Below are 25,202 nucleotides of genomic sequence, written 5' to 3' on the forward strand. Positions count from 1 at the left end.
GATTTATGGCATTGTAGAAGATCACTGCTGTTTCTGATGTAGGACCATTTTTCTGAATTGTGTGTGTGTGTGTGCGTGTTTAATTCTGAGACTTACACAAATCACCGAGCCTTGAGGTAATAGCTATGACCTTCCCTCCAAACAGAGGTTGATTTGCACATACTGCCCTAACAAAAGCAAAGCCATTAACAGATGAGTTATGGCCTAGATATAAATACATCCATAGTTAATATACAAGATTTGGTTCCCCATAACACCTAGCTCACTTTTCACTTAAACTAATCACGGAAACGAATGTGGGCCCACATGTCTAGCATATGAGAGACAGACGTGTGCTTATGGGTAGGTTAGAATTCTAATTAAACTGAAAGAGACAACTTACCACAAATGTTGTAGCTGTTATAAGCTATGATGAAAATTAAAGACTGATAAAGTTTTGTAGGCTGGCAGGTTTTTCTTGAACCAAACTTTGCAGTTACCTTTAGGGGTGGGCAATTATTTTGGTCAAAGGGCCACTTACAACTTTTTAAATAAGTCTCCTGGGAAATGGCTGGCATAACAAGTAGCATAAAAGCAGGAGAGGTGAGAAAAGGGTTTTTGAACTGAAGTGACTGTATACCAACCCACAAAATAGCCTAATGGAAAGAGCACAGGCTTGGGAGTCAGAGGACTTGGATTCTAATCCCAGCTCTGCCACTTGCCTGCTTTGTGACCTTGAGCAAGTCATTTAACTTTTCGATGGCTGAGCTTCGCCATCTGTAAAATTGGAACTAAATATTTGTTCTCCTTCCTACTTAGACTGTGAGTCTCATGTGGTGTTTTAATCAATTTTCTTGTATCTACCCAGCACTTAACATAGTGTTTAATGGTATTTGAGTGCTTACTGTATGCAGAGCATTGTACTAAGCACTTGACAGTACACAATAAAACACAGTGGGTAGACATATCCCCTGCCCACCACGAATTTACAGTCTAGAGGGGGAGATGGACATAATTGTTATCTAATGACCCACAGACTGAGGCCGCAACTCCCATACCCTGCAACCCCAAGAATGCTGATTCTGAGGGCAGGAAATTGCAGGGGTGCCTGACTGTGCTTGCAACTGGCTATGAACCATATAGAGACTGCCATGGTGGAAATGTGCATTTCTGAATCAGTTGACGGGCCAAATCAAATCATATTCAAGAGTCTGAATCCCTAAGTAGCTGGACAAAAATCCCAGGACACGGTACATGTTTTGCCCTGCGGGCTTCCTGCAGTAGTCCTATCTTTCTGCGTGCCCCAACTACTGCCAGCTGGAGAGGCCTCTCAGTCCCTGCTAAAACACCTAACTTTGAGATATGAGAATTCTGAGGCAGGCTACTATTCAAAAGAAGTTTAGGAACTGATTTGAAAAACAGGCTCCCTTAATATTTTATCACTTTCAATGAATATCATCCAACTTTGTTAGATTGATCCCTCTTGCCACACTCCAATATCAAATAATTTTTAAACAAAGGTGCCACCTTCATAACAATAGCATTCAATGATACATATATGAGCAAGTGTGTGATTCTGCTCTGACAAAAACATGGTCCAACAACCACTTAGTGCCTTGAGCAAAAGAAAAGCAGTGAATTTCATTCTGAGCACCAGGGTATGGAGTACCTGTAACTATCAATGGGCCTATGCACATTCTACTCCACTGTATGTTGCTGCAGGATAAAAATAACATTTTAAAAATAAACAGTCTGGGACTTTGCACTCAAATATTACCAGAATAAGGCCTATTTTGAATCATTTAAATTTCAGTAGGAATGCAATTTAAAGTGATGAGAAGTAATTTAGATATTTTCAACACATTATGAAAGTTCAACTCTTCACATACAGCTTTCCTTTTCCCATCCTTCCTCCTCCCTTCCACTTTTTTGTTTGAGGGAAAATGAAAGAGAAAAGAAGAGTGTCAAAATTTTGTTATAAGGGAAAATATAGGAGACACTATGAGCTAGGGAGGAAAACAATCTTGTTATTTCACCAGACAACAATGAGTGAAATTTACATTCTGGAACAGCCCCTACACAAAGTGAACTGTGCTTTGAGTCTTCAATGGATAACCTTATTACTTATGCAAAGTCTTATAAATTCCTTCGATCATTATTATTGGGTAATACCCTTGGTGACTTAGAATTAAGTGAAACTATTACATGTCCTCATTCATTACCGAAGAGGATACCGATGACGCAGGGGATTTCCAACTTGCACAAAACTCAAGAGTTAACATTCAAAGCATTTAAGGCAACTTAAGTTTTGCTGCATGTTGCTCCAACATGCTTCAAGTTAAAAAAAACTTTAACAAATGAAACATATAGACATACTTCACAAGAATATCTCTAATTATTTTGCCCACTAAACTCTCAAACCATTTATCTTAGGATTCATGCTGTTACAGACAACAGTAATTAATATAAACATCAAAAGCAATCATTGTACGAAGACTGGTCATCTTTGCAAAGCTTGGCAAACTCTCAACTACCTGCTGGTTATTAATTTTCAAACATATGGGAGCTCTGTGGTAATACATGTTAAATTGATTTTTCTCCACCAAATTTAGTATAATGAAAAAAAATGAATTATTAATCTTCTTTACTTTATTAGAGATCATTAAGCCCATTCGTAACTGCAGCCGGCAATGCATAAACTTGCTGTAACCTTTCTTATGGAAACTTTTAAGTACTTTAAATACAATGTTGTGGTTAAAATTTTCCATAACCCTGAAATCCAATCGATATTCCTACTGTAGCTCTGCTCTTATAGTGTACAACACTGAATATATTTATATAACTTTTCTTCCTTTACAATTACGTCTTCCCTACATAGATGGAATTCAACCCAAAAGTCATATGCATGCAATTCTCCCTTTCATTTGCAGAACTGCATGCAACTTGAGGCATTTAGGAAGCTGAAATGAGAAAACATTTTCTCTACTCCCCTCTATAGTTTCCCCTGAAAATATGATATGGCTTATGATTGATTCAAAGGGAAATTGGCAACAGCTTACAGGGGACTAGGGTCTCCTCAGCCCTTCTCGCAGCTGAAATATCATCAGAGGTCACTGCAGGAGGGTTCCTCAGTCAGTCAATCAATCAATTATATTTCCAGAACACTTACTGTGTCCAAGCACTGTACTAAGTACTTGGAGAAGTGCAATAAAATAGAATTGATAGACACCATCTCTGCCCAGAAGGAGCTTACCATCTACAAGGGGAGATAGACATTAAAACAAATTACAGAAAGGGAAAAATAGTAGAGTAAAAGGATATGTACATAAATGCTGTGGGGCTGGGGTGAGTATCCAAGTGCTTAAGGTTACAATTCCAAGAGAACAGTTGATGTACAGGAGAGGGCAGGAAGGGGAAATGAGGCCCCAACTGGGGAAGGCCTCCTAGAAGAAATGAGACCACAAGAGTGTTTTGAAGGTGGGAAAAGCAGTAGACTGCTAAATATGAAGAGGGAGGGAGCTCCAGGCCAGAGGGAGAATTTTGGGCAAGAGGTCGGTGGTGGGACAGATGAGATCAATGCCCAGGGATTAGGTTGGGGTTAGAGGAACAAAGTGTGTAGTCTGGGTTGCAATAGGGGACAAGCAAGGCAAGGTAGAAGAGAAAGAGCAAATTTGAATGCCTTAGAGCTGACAATTTAAGACTCAGCTGCTCAACAGTGTCAAAATGATCCTAAAATTCTCCTTTATTTCCCTGCCATGAATGGGCAAGAATTGGAGACTTCTGCCATACAAAGTCCTATCCTCTATCCCTTAGGCCATAGTTACCATGCCTTGACTCTCAGATAAGCACCCTGAATAAACTTTAAACTCCTTGTGGCCAGGGACCAGGTCTACCAGGTCTACTGTACTTTCCCAAGTGCCTAGGACAGCATACAGCCCACACTAAGTCCTCAAATATCACTGATTCATTCATGGACTCCCGCTAAAGGCTGGCAGCAGAAAGCTTGGAGGAATCTATTTATTTCTATTTGTTCTGATGACTTGACACCTGTCCACATGTTTTGTTTTGTTGTCTGTCTCCTCCTTCTAGACTGTGAGCCCGTTGCTGGGTAGGGACCATCTCTATATGTTGCCAACTTGTACTTCCCAAGCACTTAGTACAGTGCTCTGCACACAGTAAGCACTCAATAAATACAATTGAATGAATGAATGAATCGTCTCCTTCGGATTCCCAGGCAAGCCTATCTCTCTAGCATCCTGGAGGCACTCAAGACCCCTTTCCAAATGCAGCTTTGGAAAGCAAATGGAGATTGCAGCTTTAACTGGATTTTTAATAGAAAAACAGAGACTTTTTTTAATAAGCCAATTAGGCAACAAAGATAAAAGAACTCCGATTCTCCCCCCCACAAAAAAAACACCACCACCTTTTCCTTTCCCTCTAATACATTCCCCTCTCCAGGACCCTTTTTAACGTCCTGCAAGCATCCTGGGGCACACACTCCTCCGGTCTATTACCCTCAGCCTCTCTTGGAGAACCTCAGAGGTTTCAGGTTCACCTCTTTTGGCTCCTTCCCTTGGGGTTTTTGGATGCCAGGGTCAACTGCTACTGATCCACTAATCGCTTTCCCCAACTCTGACCCACCCAATCGCTTTCTCCAATTCTTAAATAGGTACCTCACCTCTCTGGACCTTAACCTGGAGACCCTTTCCTCCCAGGTCCTGTTCCAAGGATCGCTCAATTCCAACTCCTTTAAAATGTGCAGGGGGTTTCTCCCCCATTAGCTCCCTCTTCTTTCCCCAGGCCTCCCTTTTAATTGGCCATGTTCCAGGCGAAGGTGAAGCTAGTAGCTAAGTACTATGGTACTTGGTGCTAAGGTAGATTAGATTTTTCTCAAGGAGGGGGTCCCCAGGACTGAGTTTCTACCTGTGCTATCAACCTCACAAGTAGGTCAGCCTCCTACCTCTAGTTAAATAACTAGCTTAATAACCATTACACTTCACCCTCATTTTTTTTCGTGTGGAGAACATTGTGCCTCCACAAACAGGCCATCCATACTACCCAACCCAAGGAGGATGGGGAATATTTCAGCTGACAAAAGGACTAAGGAGACCTCAATCCACTTTGCAGCCTTTAGCAACAGCTTCTCTAGCTGTTTCTAGCAAACACGTGGGGAAGTTCCATCATTAGAGCAGCAGCTGCCTCTGTAACGCCACAAAATTACTGGGAATGCAAGCCCACAGGGCTCGCTTCCTGTCATACTGTCAGTGGCATAAGCCAGGGCTTTATTTTTCTCTCACTGAAGAATGAGGTCACTGCATAAAGGCCCTGAATCTCTCTGTGTCCTGAATAGGGAGTCACTCTCTCTTTCTCCATATAACATGTGCACATTCTACATATGTCTATATCTCTTCTGTGTAGGAGAATTGGTTGTCTGAAACTATCCAAGACTCTCTAAGTGAGCTGGATTCTCCAAAATGACCTGCTGATCCCAGGGAAAACACCACACAAAACACTCACCCAGGGGGTGCCAGAGTCTACCTATGGAATGGGCACTCTGAAATCTGGGAGTTCTGAGAGGCATGTGCTAAGGCTAATAAGTGCACCCCTCCCTGACCAGGCAGGATACGTGGGGATCCTGTGTCCCTTAAGGGTGCCAGAATGTTAGAGAAACATCAAGCGCTCTTCCTCAAAAGCAGTAAATCCCTCAAGTTTAGCTTTCATCTCACTCAAAGACAGTTAGCAAGTTGGCACTCTTGTGATCAAGACACTGCTATTTAAAATCTGTTTCTCAAGATAATATATCTTATAATTTGCAAAATACATCCTTGAGAGTAAGATTTTTACATGCCACACAAATTTTTATTACATATAAATACCCTCAAGGTATCTGTGAACAAAATGCCCTTAAGACTGTTGAGCCACACTTGCCCATAGAGACATCCTAGAAGAGTGAGAAGAGAAACAGCTGCTGTCAGAACTGTGGTCCAGCACGAGGAGCTAAGGCAGTCCAGAAGTAGGGGGGCCCAGGATTATTAAGTGCCCTGTGGCGCAAGAGGTAAAAAAATAGCCTCCAAGGAACCAGGAGGAAGAGGGCAAAAGGAACAGAGAAAAAAGAAATCAGGAAGAAGAGGAGGAAAACAGTATGACCGATGACACAAAACAGAGAGATGGGGAAAGGGGTACTTAAGCAACTGTTCAACAATTCTATCCTGAACCTTTTCCTTCTTCACTGTTTTTTTCCAAATGTCCAAGAGACTGACCATTGGGAATGAAGGAAATAAAAAGAATGCTGGTAATAAAGATGTCCATGCGGTTAGGATATAAATGCCCTCAGGTGCTATCCTCACCAAATGACTACAGGGCTTCAGGATTTCTAGAGGCATTACCTAGAACTTTGGTCATTTACTTACACCTTGAATCCATAGCCATTAACCAAAGTAGTCGGCATCATAGCACAAGCATTCTAAAAACAGAATGAAGCACCATTCTAAATTCAATAATTCAATAACAAGTGCGAAGAAGAGAGTTCCATAGCTACATCCTATCCAAAAGCAATTATAGGATGGTGAAGCCTGGCAAAAGAACCTCTACAAGAGGAGCCTCCCAAGGAGCTCCCATCTCAGAGATAACCATCTCTCCTGCAAATGGATAAAGTAATTGTTTAAATACTGTAATGAGAGTTGCATAACTCTCCTGTAATGAGAGGGCTGCTTTACTGAAAGTGTCTTAAAATTCCACTATCTTATAAAATCAGCACTACCAATGGCAAAAGAAAAATATCCAGTGGATGGGTACACAGGAGTATATACACTATGAATTTCCCAGCTGGAATAGGATTTTAAATAAGTGTCAAGATGCATGTTTAAAAATATGTGCAGAGTTTAGTAAAAAGGCATGTATGTATTCTGAAAGTGTTTTCTTTTATACCTGATTTATAGAAATCTGGAGCTTTCCTAAACCCAGCACATAAAAAGGTATGCTATACTGTTGACTACAGAATACTCCAAAGTTTTATTGCCATTTAAACAAAGAAGCCATAACTGTTAAATGAGCTCAGGCAATAGGTTTCAGTATCACAAGGTGCCAGCTGTAAAGAGTTATGGCTAATTGAATATGGAACTCCTGCTTAATCAGATAACTGCTCTATTTCCAACTGAAATGCCATTTCCATACTGTCTGAAAATGGCCTGTTTTATTGGTAACCAGAGAAAACAATATAAACTGTAAATAACATTAAGTGCACTGTTTACCCATTCCAGACATTGAAGTAGCAGAGGATCCAGGACGCCTCGGGAACACATTTGACTGTAATGCCGTGGCAATAGCTCTGTCTGGAGGTCCACCGGGGGCTGATGTGTCCCTTTGTGGAGCAGGAGATCCTGGAACTGGAGGAGGAGGAGCAGGAGGAGGTGGTCCCTGGTTAGGGCTTGCCGGTGATGACGGAGGGAGGTTTCTTTGAGCCGTAGTCCGTTGACGGATTTCTAACAGGAACACGTATATATAACGCATTTAATGCTCAGTATCGCAAGATATTGACCATCACCACAACCTGATAACTAATGTTGTTAAAGTTATGCAATATCTCATGGATTAACTAAACACAATAAGAAATCTTGATAAAAATTCTTCTGTGAAATGTTGACTTGGATCATACAATTAAAACTGGTCTAACATTTGCACATCAGGCATACACCACAAATTAAGCAAACCTCTTCCAAGGTTTTTTAAATTTCCCCAACAATAGAAAGTTCCAGAACTGCTGGCCACAGGTTTGAACCTGGATGTGGACTGCGTTAACTATGATCCTGGCAGGCACAATAGCTCTAGCTATTATAGGACAGCACTCTTAAAACCTCCTTTTTCAACTTATGTTTCTGCAGTTAAGGTGTTTTCTCTTCTGCTATTGACTGTTGAGATTTTCTCAACACCTACTGGTTTATTTTAATCCTCTTGCCAGATGTACTGAACTTAAGTCCTGTGAGTAGAAAAAAACAGCCTTTCTTATAACCTAAAACAATTTCCCAATTACATATTCTGATTCGCTACATACTCCCTGAATGAAATACCTGATCAATCAATCAATCAATCAATCAATCGTATTTATTGAGCGCTTACTATGTGCAGAGCACTGTACTAAGCGCTTGGGAAGTACAAATTGGCATCACATAGAGACAGTCCCTACCCAACAGTGGGCTCACAGTCTAAAAGGGGGAGACAGAGAACAGAACCAAACATACCAACAAAATAAAATAAGTAGGATAGAAATGTACAAGTAAAATAAATAAATAAATAGATAAATAGAGTAATAAATATGTACAACCATATATACATATATACAGGTGCTGTGGGGAAGGGAAGGAGGTAAGACGGGAGGATGGAGAGGGGGACGAGGGGGAGAGGAAAGAAGGGGCTCAGTCTGGGAAGGCCTCCTGGAGGAGGTGAGCTCTCAGCAGAGCCTTGAAGGGAGGAAGAGAGCTAGCTTGGCGGATGGGCAGAGGGAGGGCATTCCAGGCCCGGGGGATGACGTGGGCCGGGGGTCGATGGCGGGACAGGCGAGAGCGAGGTACAGTGAGGAGATTAGTGGTGGAGGAGCGGAGGGTGCGGGCTGGGCAGTAGAAGGAGAGAAGGGAGGTGAGGTAGGAGGGGGCGAGGTGATGGACAGCCTTGAAGCCCAGGGTGAGGAGTTTCTGCTTGATGCGCAGATTGATCGGTAGCCATTGGAGGTTTTTGAGGAGGGGAGTAATATGTCCAGAGCGTTTCTGGACAAAGATAATCCGGGCAGCAGCATGAAGTATGGATTGAAGTGGAGAGAGACACGAGGATGGGAGATCAGAGAGAAGGCTAGTGCAGTAGTCCAGACGGGATAGGATGAGAGCTTGAATTAGCAGGGTAGCGGTTTGGATGGAGAGGAAAGGGCGGATCTTGGCAATGTTGCGGAGCTGAGACCGGCAGGTTTTGGTGACGGCTTGGATGTGAGGGGTGAACGAGAGAGCGGAGTCGAGGATGACACCAAGGTTGCGGGCTTGTGAGACGGGAAGGATGGTAGTGCCGTCAACAGAGATGGGAAAGTCAGGGAGAGGACAAGGTTTGGGAGGGAAGACAAGGAGCTCAGTCTTCGACATGTTGAGCTTTAGGTGGCGGGCGGACATCCAGATGGAGATGTCCTGAAGGCAGGAGGAGATGCGAGCCTGGAGGGAGGGGGAGAGAGCAGGGGCAGAGATGTAGATCTGGGTGTCATCAGCGTAGAGATGATAGTTGAAGCCGTGGGAGCGAATGAGGTCACCAAGGGAGTGAGTGTATATTGAGAACAGAAGGGGACCAAGCACTGAACCTTGGGGAACCCCCACAGTAAGAGGATGGGAGGGGGAGGGGGAGGATTATGATACTCATAATCAGAACATAACATGCCATTCCTGGGTCAGATTAATGGTTTTTTCAGCCCAGGATTCTATCTTCAGCAATGAAAACAGGACTCTTTAGAGGGATGCACCAAATAATAACATGTTCCCCTAATAGCCCATTATGGACCACCCTTAAATAGAAATACTGTATTTTGAGAGTCTGGCCATTATTTAACATCTACTATGTAGCTATTTTTCAGATGACCCAGGAATCTTTATAACCTAAGTTTTTTTTGGGGGGGTCAAACTGGAATTACATTAAAAACCAGAAATTACAAAGCAAAACTTAATTGCCTATTTGACCAATCTCACTTCTCCAAATTAGAGCACTTGGTTGATCAATTAATCCTTTGTTTATTATTTCAAATAGAAAAGTTAACTTCTGAAAGTGGACCATGACAAACTACCACCTGGAGGAGCGACTACTCTTTAGAGTCTTTAAGTGGCACCAAACTTTGAGGGGTAAGGATGAGCACCTACAGTAGCCTATACATTAAGTTAATTCTTGGGAACTTTCCCCTATACTGAGTTGCTTCACTGGGATTTTTCCTTCATTTGGTTACCATCATCATCATCCTCATTACTGGTATTTTTTGTGGGCTTATTGTGTGCAGAGCACTGTACCAAATGCTTGGGAGAGTGCACTTTCCAGAAAATTAACTACGTTTTAAAACAGGCTATGAGAGATCACAGCTGTTTCTACCTCTCCCCACCTATTTAAGTCTGTTTCCCCTTAGGGACAGAAAGACATACAACTTGCCATTAATGAATGACATTTTGTCAGGGATCGGTGTGAAAGACAAGAAATTCTTCTTTCAAATTTCTACTTACAAAAAATATAGCAATTTATATTTAATATTCTGAATTTTCATGTGGGCTAAAAGTTTATGGGATATTCAAGTTTCTGGGTTTAACTAAATGGAAGAGGGGAAAATCAGAGGGGGGGAAAAAAAACAGACCATTTGTGAGCAAAGAAAATGAACCAATTTTATGCCCTGAAACTTTTCAGCCAACCCACATAGAGAATTTGAGACCCACTTGGGGTACGATGATTTGATCATTTAAATTATAGCTAAAAGGACACTTCACAAACTGCCTCCTCCTTTTCTACACAATTTTCTGGTAGTCAAAAATACAGTTCACAGATTTAATTTTCTCTCCCAGATATTTAAAAGGCATTTCGTAAACTGTAATAAGGCACCAATAAACAGATTAATATATTTTCTGTTTCTTCAAGGATTATTCAGGCCTCTTTAAAAATATAGAGTCTAAAGTTAATCATCACTCACTTCCACTGAAAGGTGAGGGATATTACTGCTACTTAACCTTTACCAAGCAACAACAACGTGCCTGATATTCTAAAACCACCATTAGAAAGAGACCAAACTCTGTGATTCTAAGCAACAAAAATATCTATACTGGAGCCAGCTATGACATGAGAAATCAAGGAAGAGAACACAGTTTCAATAATATCAGAGACAAGACAGGTCGTACTGTAATACTAAAGTCTATGTTCAATATGGACAAATATTTTTATTACAGGTCCTCTCCAAGCCCATTCTCCTCAGCCCTGTGGTTAGCTTCCACTGGCTATCCCAAACAGTATCAAGTGATCATCAAAATGGCCATCTTGGCAACACTCAACATTTTATGTATTAGACAACTACTGTGAAGTATTTTACTAGATAAAGAGTTGTTTTCAATGATTAAATGTCAACATGTGGAAATATAAGTAGTGTTCTTCAGGGTCAGTTCTGAGCTTCTAGCTATTTTAACATTCTCATCAATGACCTGGGTAATGGAATATAAAGCCTTCTCAGATTTCAGGATGACACCTAAAAATAGGATTAGAATTTAAAATGACCTTGATCCACTGATTAAGTGGTCAGAAACAATTAGAAAGTTTGATAGGAATACAACACTAAAGGAAGGAAAACAAACTGGACAAAATTTAAGATGATTTGCAATCTAGTGCTAATTTTTAAAAGACCGCTTATACTAGAACAGCACTAAGTAATCTCCCCATTTTACTCAGCATGGATGTTCCTTATAGCATTGGACAGGCTGATCTAGTAGCAAGAGCACTTTAGAAGACTACGAGACCTAGGAGAGCATTCCAAAAGCCGGATGGCAGTGGTGCTCATCTGCAGAGACTGGAAAATTACGAGGAGTCGTGGAATTAGAGGGAAAGATGAGAAGTTCAGTTTCAGGCATGTTGAGTTTGAGGTGTCAGTGAAACATCCAAGAAGAGCTATCTTGGAGGCAATAGGAAATGTGATAATGAAAATGAGGTGAAAGGTTGGGGTTGTTTTCTGCTATGATTTATTAGGATTAGGTTAACAAGTGGCAATTTTTGAAACCATTCCCATGAATGTATCCCATTTCTTCATCTCCCCTCTTCAACCACATCTGGCCTCTCCAGTGGCAGAGAGAAACAATGGAAGGAGGGGTGCAGAAATGAAAGTTGGGATCCCAACCCAGTGTAGTCCCCCACTCTACCTTTCATTCTGGTCCACTTCCATCTTCCAGCACTACTATAAAAGGCAAGAAGAGAGGCTGTAGCCTCTAAATTCAAGGCCCATCCTCAGGGATCATAAGGCAACTGGTGGAAGTTCCATGGGTCTGTGGTATAATACAGGCCACTGCAGCAGCCACAAGCATTCTGGAGAGCCAAGTGGAGTTTTATACAGGGGAGGCAGCATGGTGCGATGGAAAGAGCCGCGGGCCAGAAAGCCGAAGGTCCCAGGTTCGAGTCCCAGCTCTGACACCCGCTCCCTGTGTGGCCTTGCGCAAGTCACTTAACCTCCCCATGCCTCAATTTTCTCAGCTGCAAATTGGAGGTAATAATGCCTGAACCCTACCTCACAGGGGGGTTGTGAGGAATAAATAAGTAATGTAAGCGCTTTGGTAATAGAAGCACCACCTAGAAACACTGGTATTTTATTTTATTTTCTTCTAGACTGTAAACCCTATGTGGGCAGGGATGGTCTCTCTTTATTGCTGAATTGTACTTTCTAAACGCTTTGGTAATAAAAGCACCACCTAGAAACACAGGTATTATTATTTTATTTTCTTCTAGACTGTAAGCCCTATGTGGGCAGAGACTGTCTCTATTGCTGAATTATACTTTCCAAGCGCTTAGTACAATGCTCTGCACACAAGCGCTCAATAAATACGATTGAATAAATGAATGAATATATATATATACCTTCATCTTTCATATTCAAAGTTGTAGCACTGGCAAGAGTGCTATTTATGAGTATGGCTGCGATTACATAGTCTATCAATAGTGTGTGCAGAGCACGATACTGTTTGAAAGAGCATAATAATGAAAAAAGACCTAATTCCTGCCTTCAAATTGCTTACACTCCATTGTAGAAAACAAGACAGTGAATAAATGACTAGTAGGAGGAAAGAGAAAAAAGATGGACAGGTGAATCGATCATCCTTAAGTAGGAGAGTACATAAACAATATGCATGGGGCTGTGAGGGGTTAAGTATTGAGAGGGGTGCAAAAGTACTCAATAAAATGACGTCATCTTTTTCATACTATGTACACACGTACACACACACACACACACACACACACACACACACACACACACACAAAACTGATGATGCAAAATATGGACACCTAAAATGATCAGAGTCTGTATAAGGACAGACTGAAAAAGTAAGCCTTTATCTTTCTGAATTGGATGATTTTAGAGGACACTTGCCCAAGAAGTCTACAAAACCATAGGAGTGAGCAGACCAAATATTGAACTGTTATTCACCAAACACATGATTATGGGGCTCCCTTGGAAGCTTGAAAATGGTAGATTCAAAACCAATAGAGACTTGTTCACCCAGCAGGTAGTAAATGTACAGAATCTATTACCCCAATAAACAGTTCAGACACAAAACATCAATAGTTCAAGGGTTACTAGAGGAAGAAGAAGCGAAAGTTACAGGGAAAGATTACAGTTATTAAATGGAAAAGGAGACTTGAATAGCTTAAGAAGAGTTTTAAAAATTCCTAGGTGAAAGTTCCCTAATTGTCATTAAAGGAGAAAAGTTAAAAATATTAGAAGGAACATCCTAACAAGGAAAAGAGGGTAAATATTTATGGGGTGGCTCCTTTGTGAAAGCATTCACTGCATTAATCAGTTGAAAGAATACAATACATAGTGGACATGGTCCCTGCCACTAAGGAGGCTACAACCTAGAGTGGGAGACAGACACAAAAATAACATAAAAAGAGGAGGATGAAGAAAAAAGGAATACGTACACAAGTTTTTGACGAAGTAATAGGGTATGCAATATACAATAGGCTCTGAGTTTGCAAATGCTCATGTGGTATAGAAATGCTGAGGTGACATTTGGAGACTATAACCTGGAGAGAGTAAAATTTCAGATGGGCTTTGAAGATGATAGTGGTTTGTCAGATTTCAATCAATCAAAAAATCCCAGGCAGTGAGAAGGGAGTGGGCAAGGGGTCGGTGGCAGAAGAGTGAATGAGGCACAGTGAATAAGTTAGTTTGAGACAAATGAAGAGTATGAGCTGGGGCATAGTGGGAGAAGAAAGTAGATAAGTAGGAAGGAGAGAGTTGACTGAATGCCTTAAAGCCAAGGAGTGCATCCTTGATGCAGACAGGAAGTCACTGGAGGTGTTTGACTGTGGAGAAATGTAAGCAAGCAAGTTTTAGAAAAATGACCTGGGCAGCACAAGAATAATGATAATTATAATGATGGTATTTGTTAAGCGCTTACTATATATATGCCAAGTTCTGTTCTAAGGGCTGGAGAGAGGCAAGGGTGGGGGCAAGGAGATCCAACAGGAAGCTGATTCTCTGGTCAAGCTGACATATGACAAATACCTGAAACAGTGTGGTAACCATTTGGATAGAGAAGAAAGAGCAGATCCAGGAATGGTTATGGAGGAAAAAACCAACAGGATTAGATGATAGACTGGATATGGTAGGAGGAACTGACAACTGCAATGGGGAAGTTAGTGGGAGAGAGGATTCTGTAGGTAAGATGAATTTAGTTTGTTCATTCATTCATTCAGTTGTATTTATTGAGCGCTTACTGTGTGCACAGCACTATACTAACTGCTTGGGAGAGTATGATCACATTCCCTACCCACAACAAGCTTAGAGTCTTGGGGTGACCGGGGAGGGAGACGGACATCAATACAAATAAATAAAATTACAGATAGGTACATGATACTGATCCTCAGTACCATGGTAGGAGATCAAGTACTGCAGTGCTTTGCTTACTATGGTAAGCGCTTAATAAATGTCATTATTATTATTATTATTATTATTATATAATCCTGTATGGATTTTTTATATTATTAGGTATTCCAAATCAGACCGCATCCTGAAGGGTATCTCTCAGACAAAGTGCTAATGGGAATAACAATGAAAAACAATTACAATTTATTAAGTGCCCACTGGGTAATACTGTCAAAACCACTAGCTAAAATGAGAAAATATACTGCTCTTCTAAACAGGAAGGATTAAGACACTTCCTTAAAAGAAAAACGAGTTAGAAAAGTTGATCCCACTTTATTCTTTCCAATGACAGTCATTATAACTGATTCAACTGATTCATATAACAGTTCCGATGCCAAGAAAAAAATATCAAAATAGATATGACAAAACATGGAGATATGGCTATACATTAAAATTGTCCAAGTTTAATCCTTAGCTAAGGAAAAATCATTTAAATTGAGTTAGGCAATCAGGAAATGGAAGACCCACTGATAATTGGTCTTTCATTAAATCATAAGATCCAAGATCCAACAGTTATAATAATTATCAACATTTATTAACAATCCCAGCTGTATTAGATATTGTAGTTAACTATAAAAGAATGCATAAAGTATAAGACAACAGTTTGTTACCTGATGCTCCTGCCACACACACACACACACACACACACACACACACCCTTGCAGAACAAAAAACTTCATCAGTCATGCAAATAATTCAGTATGCTGTAAATGTTAACAGATTTATGTAAGGACCAAATGTAATGCAATCATGCACACACAGAAATGTTCATCCTGTGCCTTTTTTGGTATTTTTAGAAATTCTGAAAGCAAGCTGAATTTAATAAGAGCTCTTTAGAAGTACATAATTTTGAAAAATCACAGACAAGCATAAATCCAACTAAGAATTTTGAATACAGGAGAGCTGATACTTATGACAGTGGATGCACCTTGTGACATTCAATAAATACAGAATGAAGATCACGCACCATCAGAAGAATACAAAATTTTTGATATCAAGAAAACAGGGAGAAAAATTCAAACAGCTATTATTACTGATCAGAGTGAACAGAGAAGCAAGCAGAGCAAATAAGAGTCTAAAGACAGTACCAAAAGAAGGGATTCAGTTACATCCCACCTAACCAGAATTAAATTACAACTTTTCCTGAGTTCCTATGAGCATGCCTATCTAGAATAAATATAAGTGAGGAACAAGCAAAAATAACTAAGAATTAAGCAAACCAGAAACAGGGATCAGCACTGCTTATATTAACCTTGACACAGAACATTCTAAATGAAACACTTTAGTTTTTTTAAAAAAAGATTTTAGGAGACTATCATTTTGGCCCCAGAAAATAATTTGGACTTACAGCACTTATCATATCTTAGAAAAAGCCATGTCAGTAAAAGGAAAACAAAAAGTCTGATGGATTTGGGTTTTTTGCTAAACAGGAAGGAAAGGGAGATAAGTCTATAAGGAACAGCTGATTGTGTAAATTACATGCATTTCATACCATCACAAATATTTCAGAAATCAAGTCATGATCTCTTCAATGTCTTACAACTGGCATTTTATGGCATTTATCCATCCTCCCTATTTATCCATCTTCCCGTTAATAAGCATTTATCTCTAAGAAATGTGACATATTTCATTTAAGGTCTGTCAGTCACTTGTAGCTAAAAACCCATAAAGGGAACTAATTAAAGGCAATGAGGACACAGGTGGTTTAGGAAAAACTGTCCTACCACAGTGCTATGCTATGGGCAAAGGAAACCACATTAGAGCCAACACCTTAAGTCATGTGACTCATCTGGTGTTTGTCCTGGAAGCGAGTCTCTACATGTATTTTAAACACACATTTCTGGGCAAATGGTCCCCTGATATATTTATAGTAGGCAACCTTCGATTTATAGCATCAAGCTACGTGTCAAACAAATTAAAATGGGATGTAACAAACCAAGCCTCCTCACTGCAGCAATGTATTTGTGCATTGTATGCAAATAGGTAAATTATTTTTTGTGTGCGTTGAACTTGGTTTTTCAACAAGTATGATTCTTTAATTTTATGAAATTATCAGACATCAGTCCTCCAGACTGCTTCCATTTATTTACTAGGATCCCACCTAGCCATGGCGATACAAAGAAACTGACTACTGTGGTTCAATCCTCAAGTCTCCCTGACAGCAATTCCCATTTACAAAATCATATTCTGGTGAAAGGTCATGCTCTTAGATAGCCCATATCTAGATCCCCAAACTTTTCAAAGAAGTCAATATGATAGCAACTTTCAGGGACTCTAAAAAAACAGACTGCATTGCAGCCCGGTGATGAAAGGTTTTTATTTAAGTGCCCATGCTATCTAACAGTATGCTTTAATACACAAGTGAAAGTTTTAAGTAGGGCTATTTCAAGCTCAAATCATTGGCTCATATGCCAATCTATTAAGTACATTTAATAGAACACCACATGTTTATAATTGGCAATATTTCAAGTTTACTTAGTACTGTGATATGACAGAAACAAAGTTCATTTTATTAGCTGAAATGGCAGTATGATCTTTAAAACTGAATTTTCTTTTTAAGTTCAGGAGTTGATTTTTTTTTAATTTCTTTATCAACTATTTGGATATGTCTTAAAGTACTGTAATCTCTTCTTTTACAGCCATGACACAACAAAGCAGTTAGTTATTTTTGGAACAATTTGTTAGCCCAAGAAAAAATGTAAAGCAAAGTAAAATCAATACAATAAAAATCTATTCAAACTACTTCTAAAAGAAGCAAACACTCCAAGAGATTGCTAAACAGAGCAAAACTTGAACACTGCTGAGGATAACTTCACATTACATTTCATCTCAATCCCAACCATTAAGCAACCCAGTTAACTTAATATCAGTATCCCCACGTGTTGAACTATGTTCGCACAAAGGCACATTTATTTTGAGCTACCTCTAGCTCCACCAAAAAAGTCCAATTTTTCTTTTAAAACACTCTACAAAGATTTTTCACACACATCGCCAAGACACTGTTGAACTCACTTGAATAAATACTGATCTTCTCAACAGCAGCAGCAGTTTCTACAAAGTTATTTACCTTGTCCAGGTCTTGTTGTTGCAGCTGCTCCAGCAGATGGCAATTCAAGCTCCTGTCAATTATAGGAATGTTACAACAGTATTTTGCTACATGGTACATTTCTATAATAAATTGGTAGTGATACCAGAATACTACCTTTGCCTTCTTGGAGTCTGGATCAAACCTTTCAAGTATTAACTTAGCGGTCTTATAAGTCTCCTTTTCCATTACTTCTTCAAGCTGTTAACAAATATTTCCAAAAGTTATCACATTTAAAAATTTTAAGCACTCACATTACATAAAAAAATCTTATTTTTAAGTTTTATTTAAAATTTGTGACAGTGAAAAGCCTTATTAGATATACTCTATAATGTATCCAAACATTATTAAGATTTCCTACATCCAAAGAAAATGAAATCTAGTTTTTAAAAGCTGTTTCTAACCTCTAATGTGCTAGTTGCATTTAACAGCTTTATTGCTAGGAAGCACCAAATATTGCTAATTGTTTACATATAATGAGGAGAATAATTACATGCACCAACTTCAATAATGGAATGTGCAAAAATCTATCAGCCATCATTATTGGAAGTTATTAGACATGACAAGCAAATGACAGGCAATTCCTCAGATTTATTTCCTCATAGCACTTAATGCTATTAATTTAAAGAAGGTCGTTAGCCAAGTGCTTTACAGAATAAAGTCTCTGTGCCAATTAACTGCTGTCAGCATCGATTTTAGATTATTTATTAGCAGAAGCAATTAGCCTGTAGCAAATGCTGTGAAAATTCACTAACTGGGAGAACAGCCATGGAAATTGCTCAAATGATTTTAAAGGCTAAAGCTCCATGTTTGCCATTAGAATGAAGCAACTTTAGTGGGGAAAATGAGCATAGTAAAATTTAAATACAAAATTAACTAAATCATATAAATACTTTAAGTATTGTAATTAAGGCACTTAATTATTACAGTATTTTATTTACAATAAACCCAAGTCATTTTATAACAATAACTGGGATTAATTCAAAGTAGCACTTTAGCAGTTCTTTAACTTTATCCAGAAAGGTCTAGGGTACAGATATATTCATAGGTGACAAATGGCAAACAAGCACCACTTACAAAACATATATGGCTCTTAACTGGACACTTTCCATCTGGCCAATGAGCATTCATTAAATTTCACACTTATTCAAAAGGTCACTTATTTTTAGAATGCATCTATCTTGACCAAGTGTCTCGAACAAAAGCCTAAATAAATAGGCTTTACATCACGCCTAACCCTTTTGGGGGAGGGAAACCATGCCGGAGCGAGCAGCAGCAGAAAACACAGGAGCCTTCCCTCCACCTCCAAGCCCCCAACAGTTCACTTTAAGGGACTATCAACCACAGCCTAGATGATTTCAACCATCTGGACGAAGCTAAGAAAGATTTCCCAGTGAGGCCATGCTTATGAAGAGACGAGCCAGGAACTGCAGCTCGAACTGCATGTGATTGCAGTTGTTGCATTTTGAAGAAGTTGGAAATGTACATTTTCTTGAGTACTGTCCTTGAGTACTCCAAGTCAACACTAATAATGCTAAAATTCACCTATTGATGTGTGTGGGGGTAGAAAGGCCTACGTAGGACTCACAGACCTAAACTCACTGAACACACACAGACCATATCTTGTAATTACCACCTCAGTACTTTTGAGTCACCTCCGTACTTATCCACTAATAACCACTCATGACGCGTCTATACATACTGACTTATGTACTCTACTATTTAAGCACTTAGTCATCCACCTATTTATCTTTTTTCCTCCTACCTGTAAATTAATTTGGGCCTGCCTACCACATTGTGTTATAAAATCCAGGGGGGCAAGGTCTGTGAATCCCAACTTTTTTCACTCTCCCAAGCTTTTGGTATAGTGCTCTGCACACAGTTGGTGCTCAATAAATACTACTAGTTGTTGTTCTGCTGTAATTTATTTTTGTGCCTGCTTGTCCCTCTAGGTTCTAAGATCCTTGAAGGAAGGGATCGTGAGTAGTAACTATTTTACTCTCTTAAGCGCCTAATACAGTGCTCTTTACTGAGTATGAGCTCAATAAATACTATTGATTAGTCGAATACGGCACATGACAGAGGAAGAAAAACGTTACAGAGAAGGACATCTAAAATGATTAAAGAGATGGAGCAATTTCCATAAAAGACCAGAATAAAAAGATTAGGGTTTTTCAGTGAGGAAAAATGAGAAGGCAAGAAGAGACCGGTTTGAATCCATCATGAAAGGAGCATTCACTCCATCCTACAATATAAGGACTACTATCCTCCATAGAAGTTTGAAGGGAGTAGATTCAAGATCTCTGCACCAAAAGGAAAGCTCTCTTCACACTACAGCTGGATGCATATGAAACATTACCACAGGAAGTCATGCAGGCAGCAAATACAAATGGATTTATGAAGATTTAGCTAAATTCATGGGTGAGAGGTCTATAATAGGTAACTATTAAAAAGTAAAAGTTAAGGATGATAAAGGAATATTTGAAGGTTAAAGAAAGTCAGAGATCAATTCCTGGGGAACAGGATCCTACTGCATTTACTAATAAGAAAAGCTAAGATATTAGAAGGCACAGTCATTCCAGCTAGAACTCAACATTCAGTGAACAACTTGGACAGAACCCAATGGCAGAATACAAGAACATGATGCAATAACTCAGTCATTAACTGGCTATAACTTGAGCCACCTCTGCACAGAAATGTCTTTAAGCAAGGCTGTATTGTTTTTCTGCATCAGAAATACCATGAGTTCAATAGAATTGAAGACAGCACTAAATGCAAGAATTTAAAGTACATGAATACTCTATTTCCCTTGGAAATAGTGGCCTTTAAGCAATTCCAAATTAATTACCTGTAAAATGCTAATGAACTGCTATGGTATTTCTGATGCGGAAACATAATGCAGACTGCTTAAACAAGTTTTAGAGGCAGAAGCCTTTGTAGTGCCTAATATTCTAAGAGTATTGTTGCCTTTGTTTTCGAGTCATCTCCTTATACTCTGATTTACGTCTGAAACAATGATTTGATACAAAACAACAGATATGTCAAAGGGCAACCATCACTTTGTTCCTTCAATTGTACTTTGGTACTGTTGTTGGAGGTAGTATATTGCACTGGCAGAACTACTGGTTGGCCCAGTTTGGCAACTCAGAAAAGCAGTGTGCCTCGTCCTCACCTGTTCCGCCGTCATCCTACCTCTGTCTTGGCATGCCCTCCCTCCTCACATTTGCCAAAGTAGCTCTCTTCCCCCCTTCAAAGCCCTACTGAGAGCTCACTTCCTCCAGGAGGCCTTCCCAGACTGAACCCCCCATTTTCCTCTGGTCCTCCTCCTCTCCCCATCGCCGATTCCCTCTCTCTGCTCTACCTCCTTCCCCACCCCACAGCACTTGCGTATATTTGTACATATTTATTATTCTATTTATTTTATTAATGACGTGTATATGTCTATAATTCTGTTTATCTATTTTGATGGTACTGATGCCTGTCTACTTGGTTTGATGTCTGTCTCCCCCTTCTAGACTGTGAGCCCGTTGTTGGGTAGGGATTGTCTCTATCTGTTGTCGAATTGTACTTTCCAAGCGCTTAGTACTGTGCTCTGCATACAGTAAGCACTCAATAAATATGAATGAATGAATAAAATAAATACTTTGAAATTGCTTTTCATTGGTTTGGTGAAAGCAAACAAGCATGATACACATTTTCTCATTTCAATCTTTGGTCATTAATAACAAAGATTAAGGTCTGTCATTTAGGGGGAACAGGGAAAAGATTTGTAGGCTATAAATTATCATGGATATTAGAGAATGTATTTAGAGAGGACTTGAGCAAAAAGGCTGACATTTCAAAGTGAATAGCATGAACAGCCAATGCAGGACATGACATGGAGCCAGAGATGATGTGGTTCACTTGACTAGAAAAGTTAGGTAAATATACTGCCAGTTTTGTTATGGTTTAAAGCCCTAATGAGTAATTGGGAAAAAGAAAAGAAATGATGAAAAAAGAAGGGAGAAAAGGGAAAGCCAAAAAGGGAACAAGGATACAGTGACAAGTAGAGTACAGGAGGAACAGAAATGGAGGAGGAAAGACTGCAACGCAATTAAAAGAACAGAAGAGAGATACCCTGAGAGGAACAAAGGATTACAGGAAGAGGGAAAAAAAAGAGAGAGAGAGAGAGACTAACTGCAGCACAAAATCAATGGCAGGAGATACTGCACTCCTGATCTGTTGTTTGTATGCTTAGTCCACTAAATCAAACTAACTCTCTGTGGCTAAGTCTCCACAGGCAGCAGAAAGTGCAAGACTAAGTGATTATCTTAAAATCAAACACCCATTTTTGCTTGAATTGCCTGGATAATTTCCTAAACCCTCTTCTTTGTTTTCAAAGAAATTCACTGGGGAGGAAGGGAGAGAAGTAGAATAAAAAAAAAATACTTACATGTGGTGTGCAATAAATGACCCCCTTCAAATATCACTGAAAGGGTTTAGGCAAAGAAACAATTAAGAACCCCAACAGGTTTACCAGATCTGTCTGAATCACTGGATTAAATCTAAAGGTTGACTTCCCACTTCAGTTTGCTCCCTACTTCTGCTTAGTAACTTGTGAAAGATAGTCCAAATATCCTGTGTCTACAGGCTCTGCAAACTCTTGGTGATTGGGCTCCTATATGGTCAGAGATAAAATGTGAAGGACAAAGGCAGTAACTTGCCCAAGGCTCCTATGGAATAATCACAGAAGTACTACTTCCCAGTTGCTCAGTGCGTTCCTAAAGTGCCTAGAATTCCCAGAGAGAAATGATAAGGAAGAGACAGTAACACAGCCTAGTGGATAGAGCCTGGTCCTGGGAGTCAGAAGGACCTGGGTTCTAATCCTGACTCCGCCACTTGTCTGCTGTGTGATCTTGGGAAAGTCAACTTCTCTAAATCTTCAGTTACCTCATCTGTAAAATGGGGATTAAGACTTTGAGCCCCACATGGGACAGGGACTCTGTCCAACCTAATGATCTTATCTACTACACCGCTTAGTACAGTGTCTGGCACACAATAAGCACTTCAATATCATTAATTTTTCTTAAAAGTCTTTACTCTTTACTACTAAAGTCCTCAGATCACCTGCTTAGAACATCTAACTCTATGGCAGGGCTGAATGACAGACAGCTTCCGATTAAGTGGAGAAATCCCAGAAAACAAAAATGTATTGAGGAGAGTGAGGTGAAGAAAGAACTGTGAATAATTTGGAGTTTGATGTGTGAGTTTTAACAACTATCCACCAGATATATGCAGGGCATTTAATATTCTTTCCCAATACTTCAAAAACTGTCACCCCACATGTACCAAATACATAAAATAACAGAGCATTCACTGACCATGAAAGCAAAAGAGAATTCATCAATCCTTTGAGAGATGACATGGGGAATCTGAAATCATTCCCTGGGAATGATTATCAAGCAATGTGGCCTAGTGGCTAAAGCAATAGGCCTGGAAGTCAGAGGACCTGGGTTCTAATCCCACCTCCAACACTTGTCTACTGTGTGGTTTTGGGGATGTCACAACTTCTCAAGTTAAGCCTCAAGTTACCTCATCTATTAAATGGAGATTAGAACTGTGAACCTCATGTGGCACAAGGACTGTGTCCAACCTATTTGGCTCTACCTCAGCACTTAGTACAGTGCCTGGCACATAGTAAGCACTTAAATGCCAGACAAAACAAATGACATCTTGTTAAATAAATTCCTAGTTTCTGATTACAGTGCTACACAGTGATTATAGAGTAATTGTTTTCTCAGTTTTGTTCTCATTTGGAATCCAGTCTATCTGGAAGCTGGAGCAGGGTTGTATGGGTTAACCAAATAGTTCCCTTCAACTTCATTCTTTTTCTGAAGAGATCCCTCTCACCCACAGGCAAAAAGAATAACCCTTTTGGCAAAACAAATTCTGTGCACTTCTATTAAATGTTTTTAAAATCCAACAGTAATCTCAAAACTGAATCAAAAGGCACAAGTGCTGATAAAGTATATGCATTGTAAGTATCTTTACAGAATCACTAACACAACCAGCTCGGGAACATAAAAGCAAGTGAATATAAGCAATGTCAAGACTGGATCAGACAAATGGCCCAATAAATCCAGGATTCTGTCTCTGGCAGTGATAACAGGATACCTGAAGGAAAAATGTGATGGTTGCCCTTCTTGACATTCAGAGAGATACTAAGTCCCCTATTATTTTTGTCTATGGAGAGAGCTGTCTTCATTGATAAATAAAACAGTAATGAAGGAGTTGGGAAAGCCGAGATCTCAAAACAATCTATTAAGAATGCATAACCATCTCAATCTAGCCTGGCATACAGCCTGCCCCAGTTTGAAATAGACTGGATTAACAAAAGAGTCAAATAACCACTAAAGTTAAAGTTGCTTTAAAATAGAAACCACAAAATGAAGGTGAAAATCATATTTTAAATGGTGGTTTAAAATTCACTGTGGTCTACTGAAAAGAGCATGGCCTGAGAGCCCACTGTTGGGTAGGGACTGTCTTTATATGTTGCCAACTTGTACTTCCCAAGTGCTTAGTACAGTGCTCTGCACACAGTAAGCGCTCAATAAATATGATTGATTGATTGATTGATTGATTTGGAGTCAGGGGACCTGGGCTCTAATCCTGGCTCCACCACTTGTCTGCTCTATGACCTTGGACAAGTTAGTTAACTTCTCTGTGCCTCAGTTACCTCATCTGTAAAAGGGAGACTAACACTGGGAACCCCATGGGGAACACGGACTGTGACCAACCTAATTATCTTGATTTTACCCCAGCGCTTAGTGTGGTACCTGGCATATAGTAAGTGCCTAACAAATACAATTTAAAAAAAATAAAGGATGCAAAGGCAGGTAAAAATAAAAGTAAGAATTTTCTTCAAAGCTGCATAGAGGTTATGGCAAATATGGTACTTGCAGCAGGCTTGTGTTGGTGAAGAAGGAAATGCAGGAGGATAGAATAGACTCAAGATCTTGCCTGGCAGCATGTTCTCTCCCACCACTTCCAATGCTTCTGCTACTCTGGTGATAGCTGGCGTGAGCATCTTTATGAAGGGAGTATGAGAACTGCAAGAAGGAGCAAATAATAATAATAACAATAATAATAATAATGGTATGTATTAAGCGCTATGTGCCAGGCACTGTACTAAGTGCTGGGGTGGATATAAGCAAATCAAGTTGGACACAGTCTTTGTCCCACATGGGAGTCAAAGTCTCAATCCCCACTTTACAGACGAGATAACCTTGGGCAAGTCACACAACAGACAAGTGGCCGAGGCAGGATTAGAACCCACGACCTTCTGATTCCCAGGCCCATGCTCTATCCACTAGGCCATGTAGCTTCTCTATTTAAATATGTTTGTTCCATCCTCCTTTTGTGGGAACAGGGTTCAATTTGTTGTTCTCTCCAGCACTCTTTGGTTTCTGCCATTACCAA

The 25,202-nt window shown here is 39.8% G+C and overlaps 1 protein-coding gene across 3 annotated transcripts in view; it reads right to left on the reverse strand.

The window, feature by feature from the left end:
* The window catches only part of LNPK (lunapark, ER junction formation factor), a 70,922-nt gene that overhangs the window by 17,340 nt on the left and 28,380 nt on the right, over window positions 1-25,202 (reverse strand). For all 3 annotated transcript variants that reach the window (XM_038751051.1, XM_038751052.1, XM_038751053.1), the window contains 3 exons: window positions 17,862-17,945; window positions 17,727-17,778; window positions 7,230-7,460 (listed from right to left, as the gene is read on the reverse strand). In XM_038751051.1, the coding sequence (XP_038606979.1) occupies window positions 7,230-7,460; window positions 17,727-17,778; window positions 17,862-17,945 (367 nt within the window). The remainder of the gene's footprint in view (window positions 1-7,229; window positions 7,461-17,726; window positions 17,779-17,861; window positions 17,946-25,202) is intronic.

The sequence above is a fragment of the Tachyglossus aculeatus genome, chromosome 9, assembly GCF_015852505.1.
Source record: "Tachyglossus aculeatus isolate mTacAcu1 chromosome 9, mTacAcu1.pri, whole genome shotgun sequence".
NCBI classification, from domain to species: Eukaryota; Metazoa; Chordata; class Mammalia; order Monotremata; family Tachyglossidae; genus Tachyglossus; species Tachyglossus aculeatus.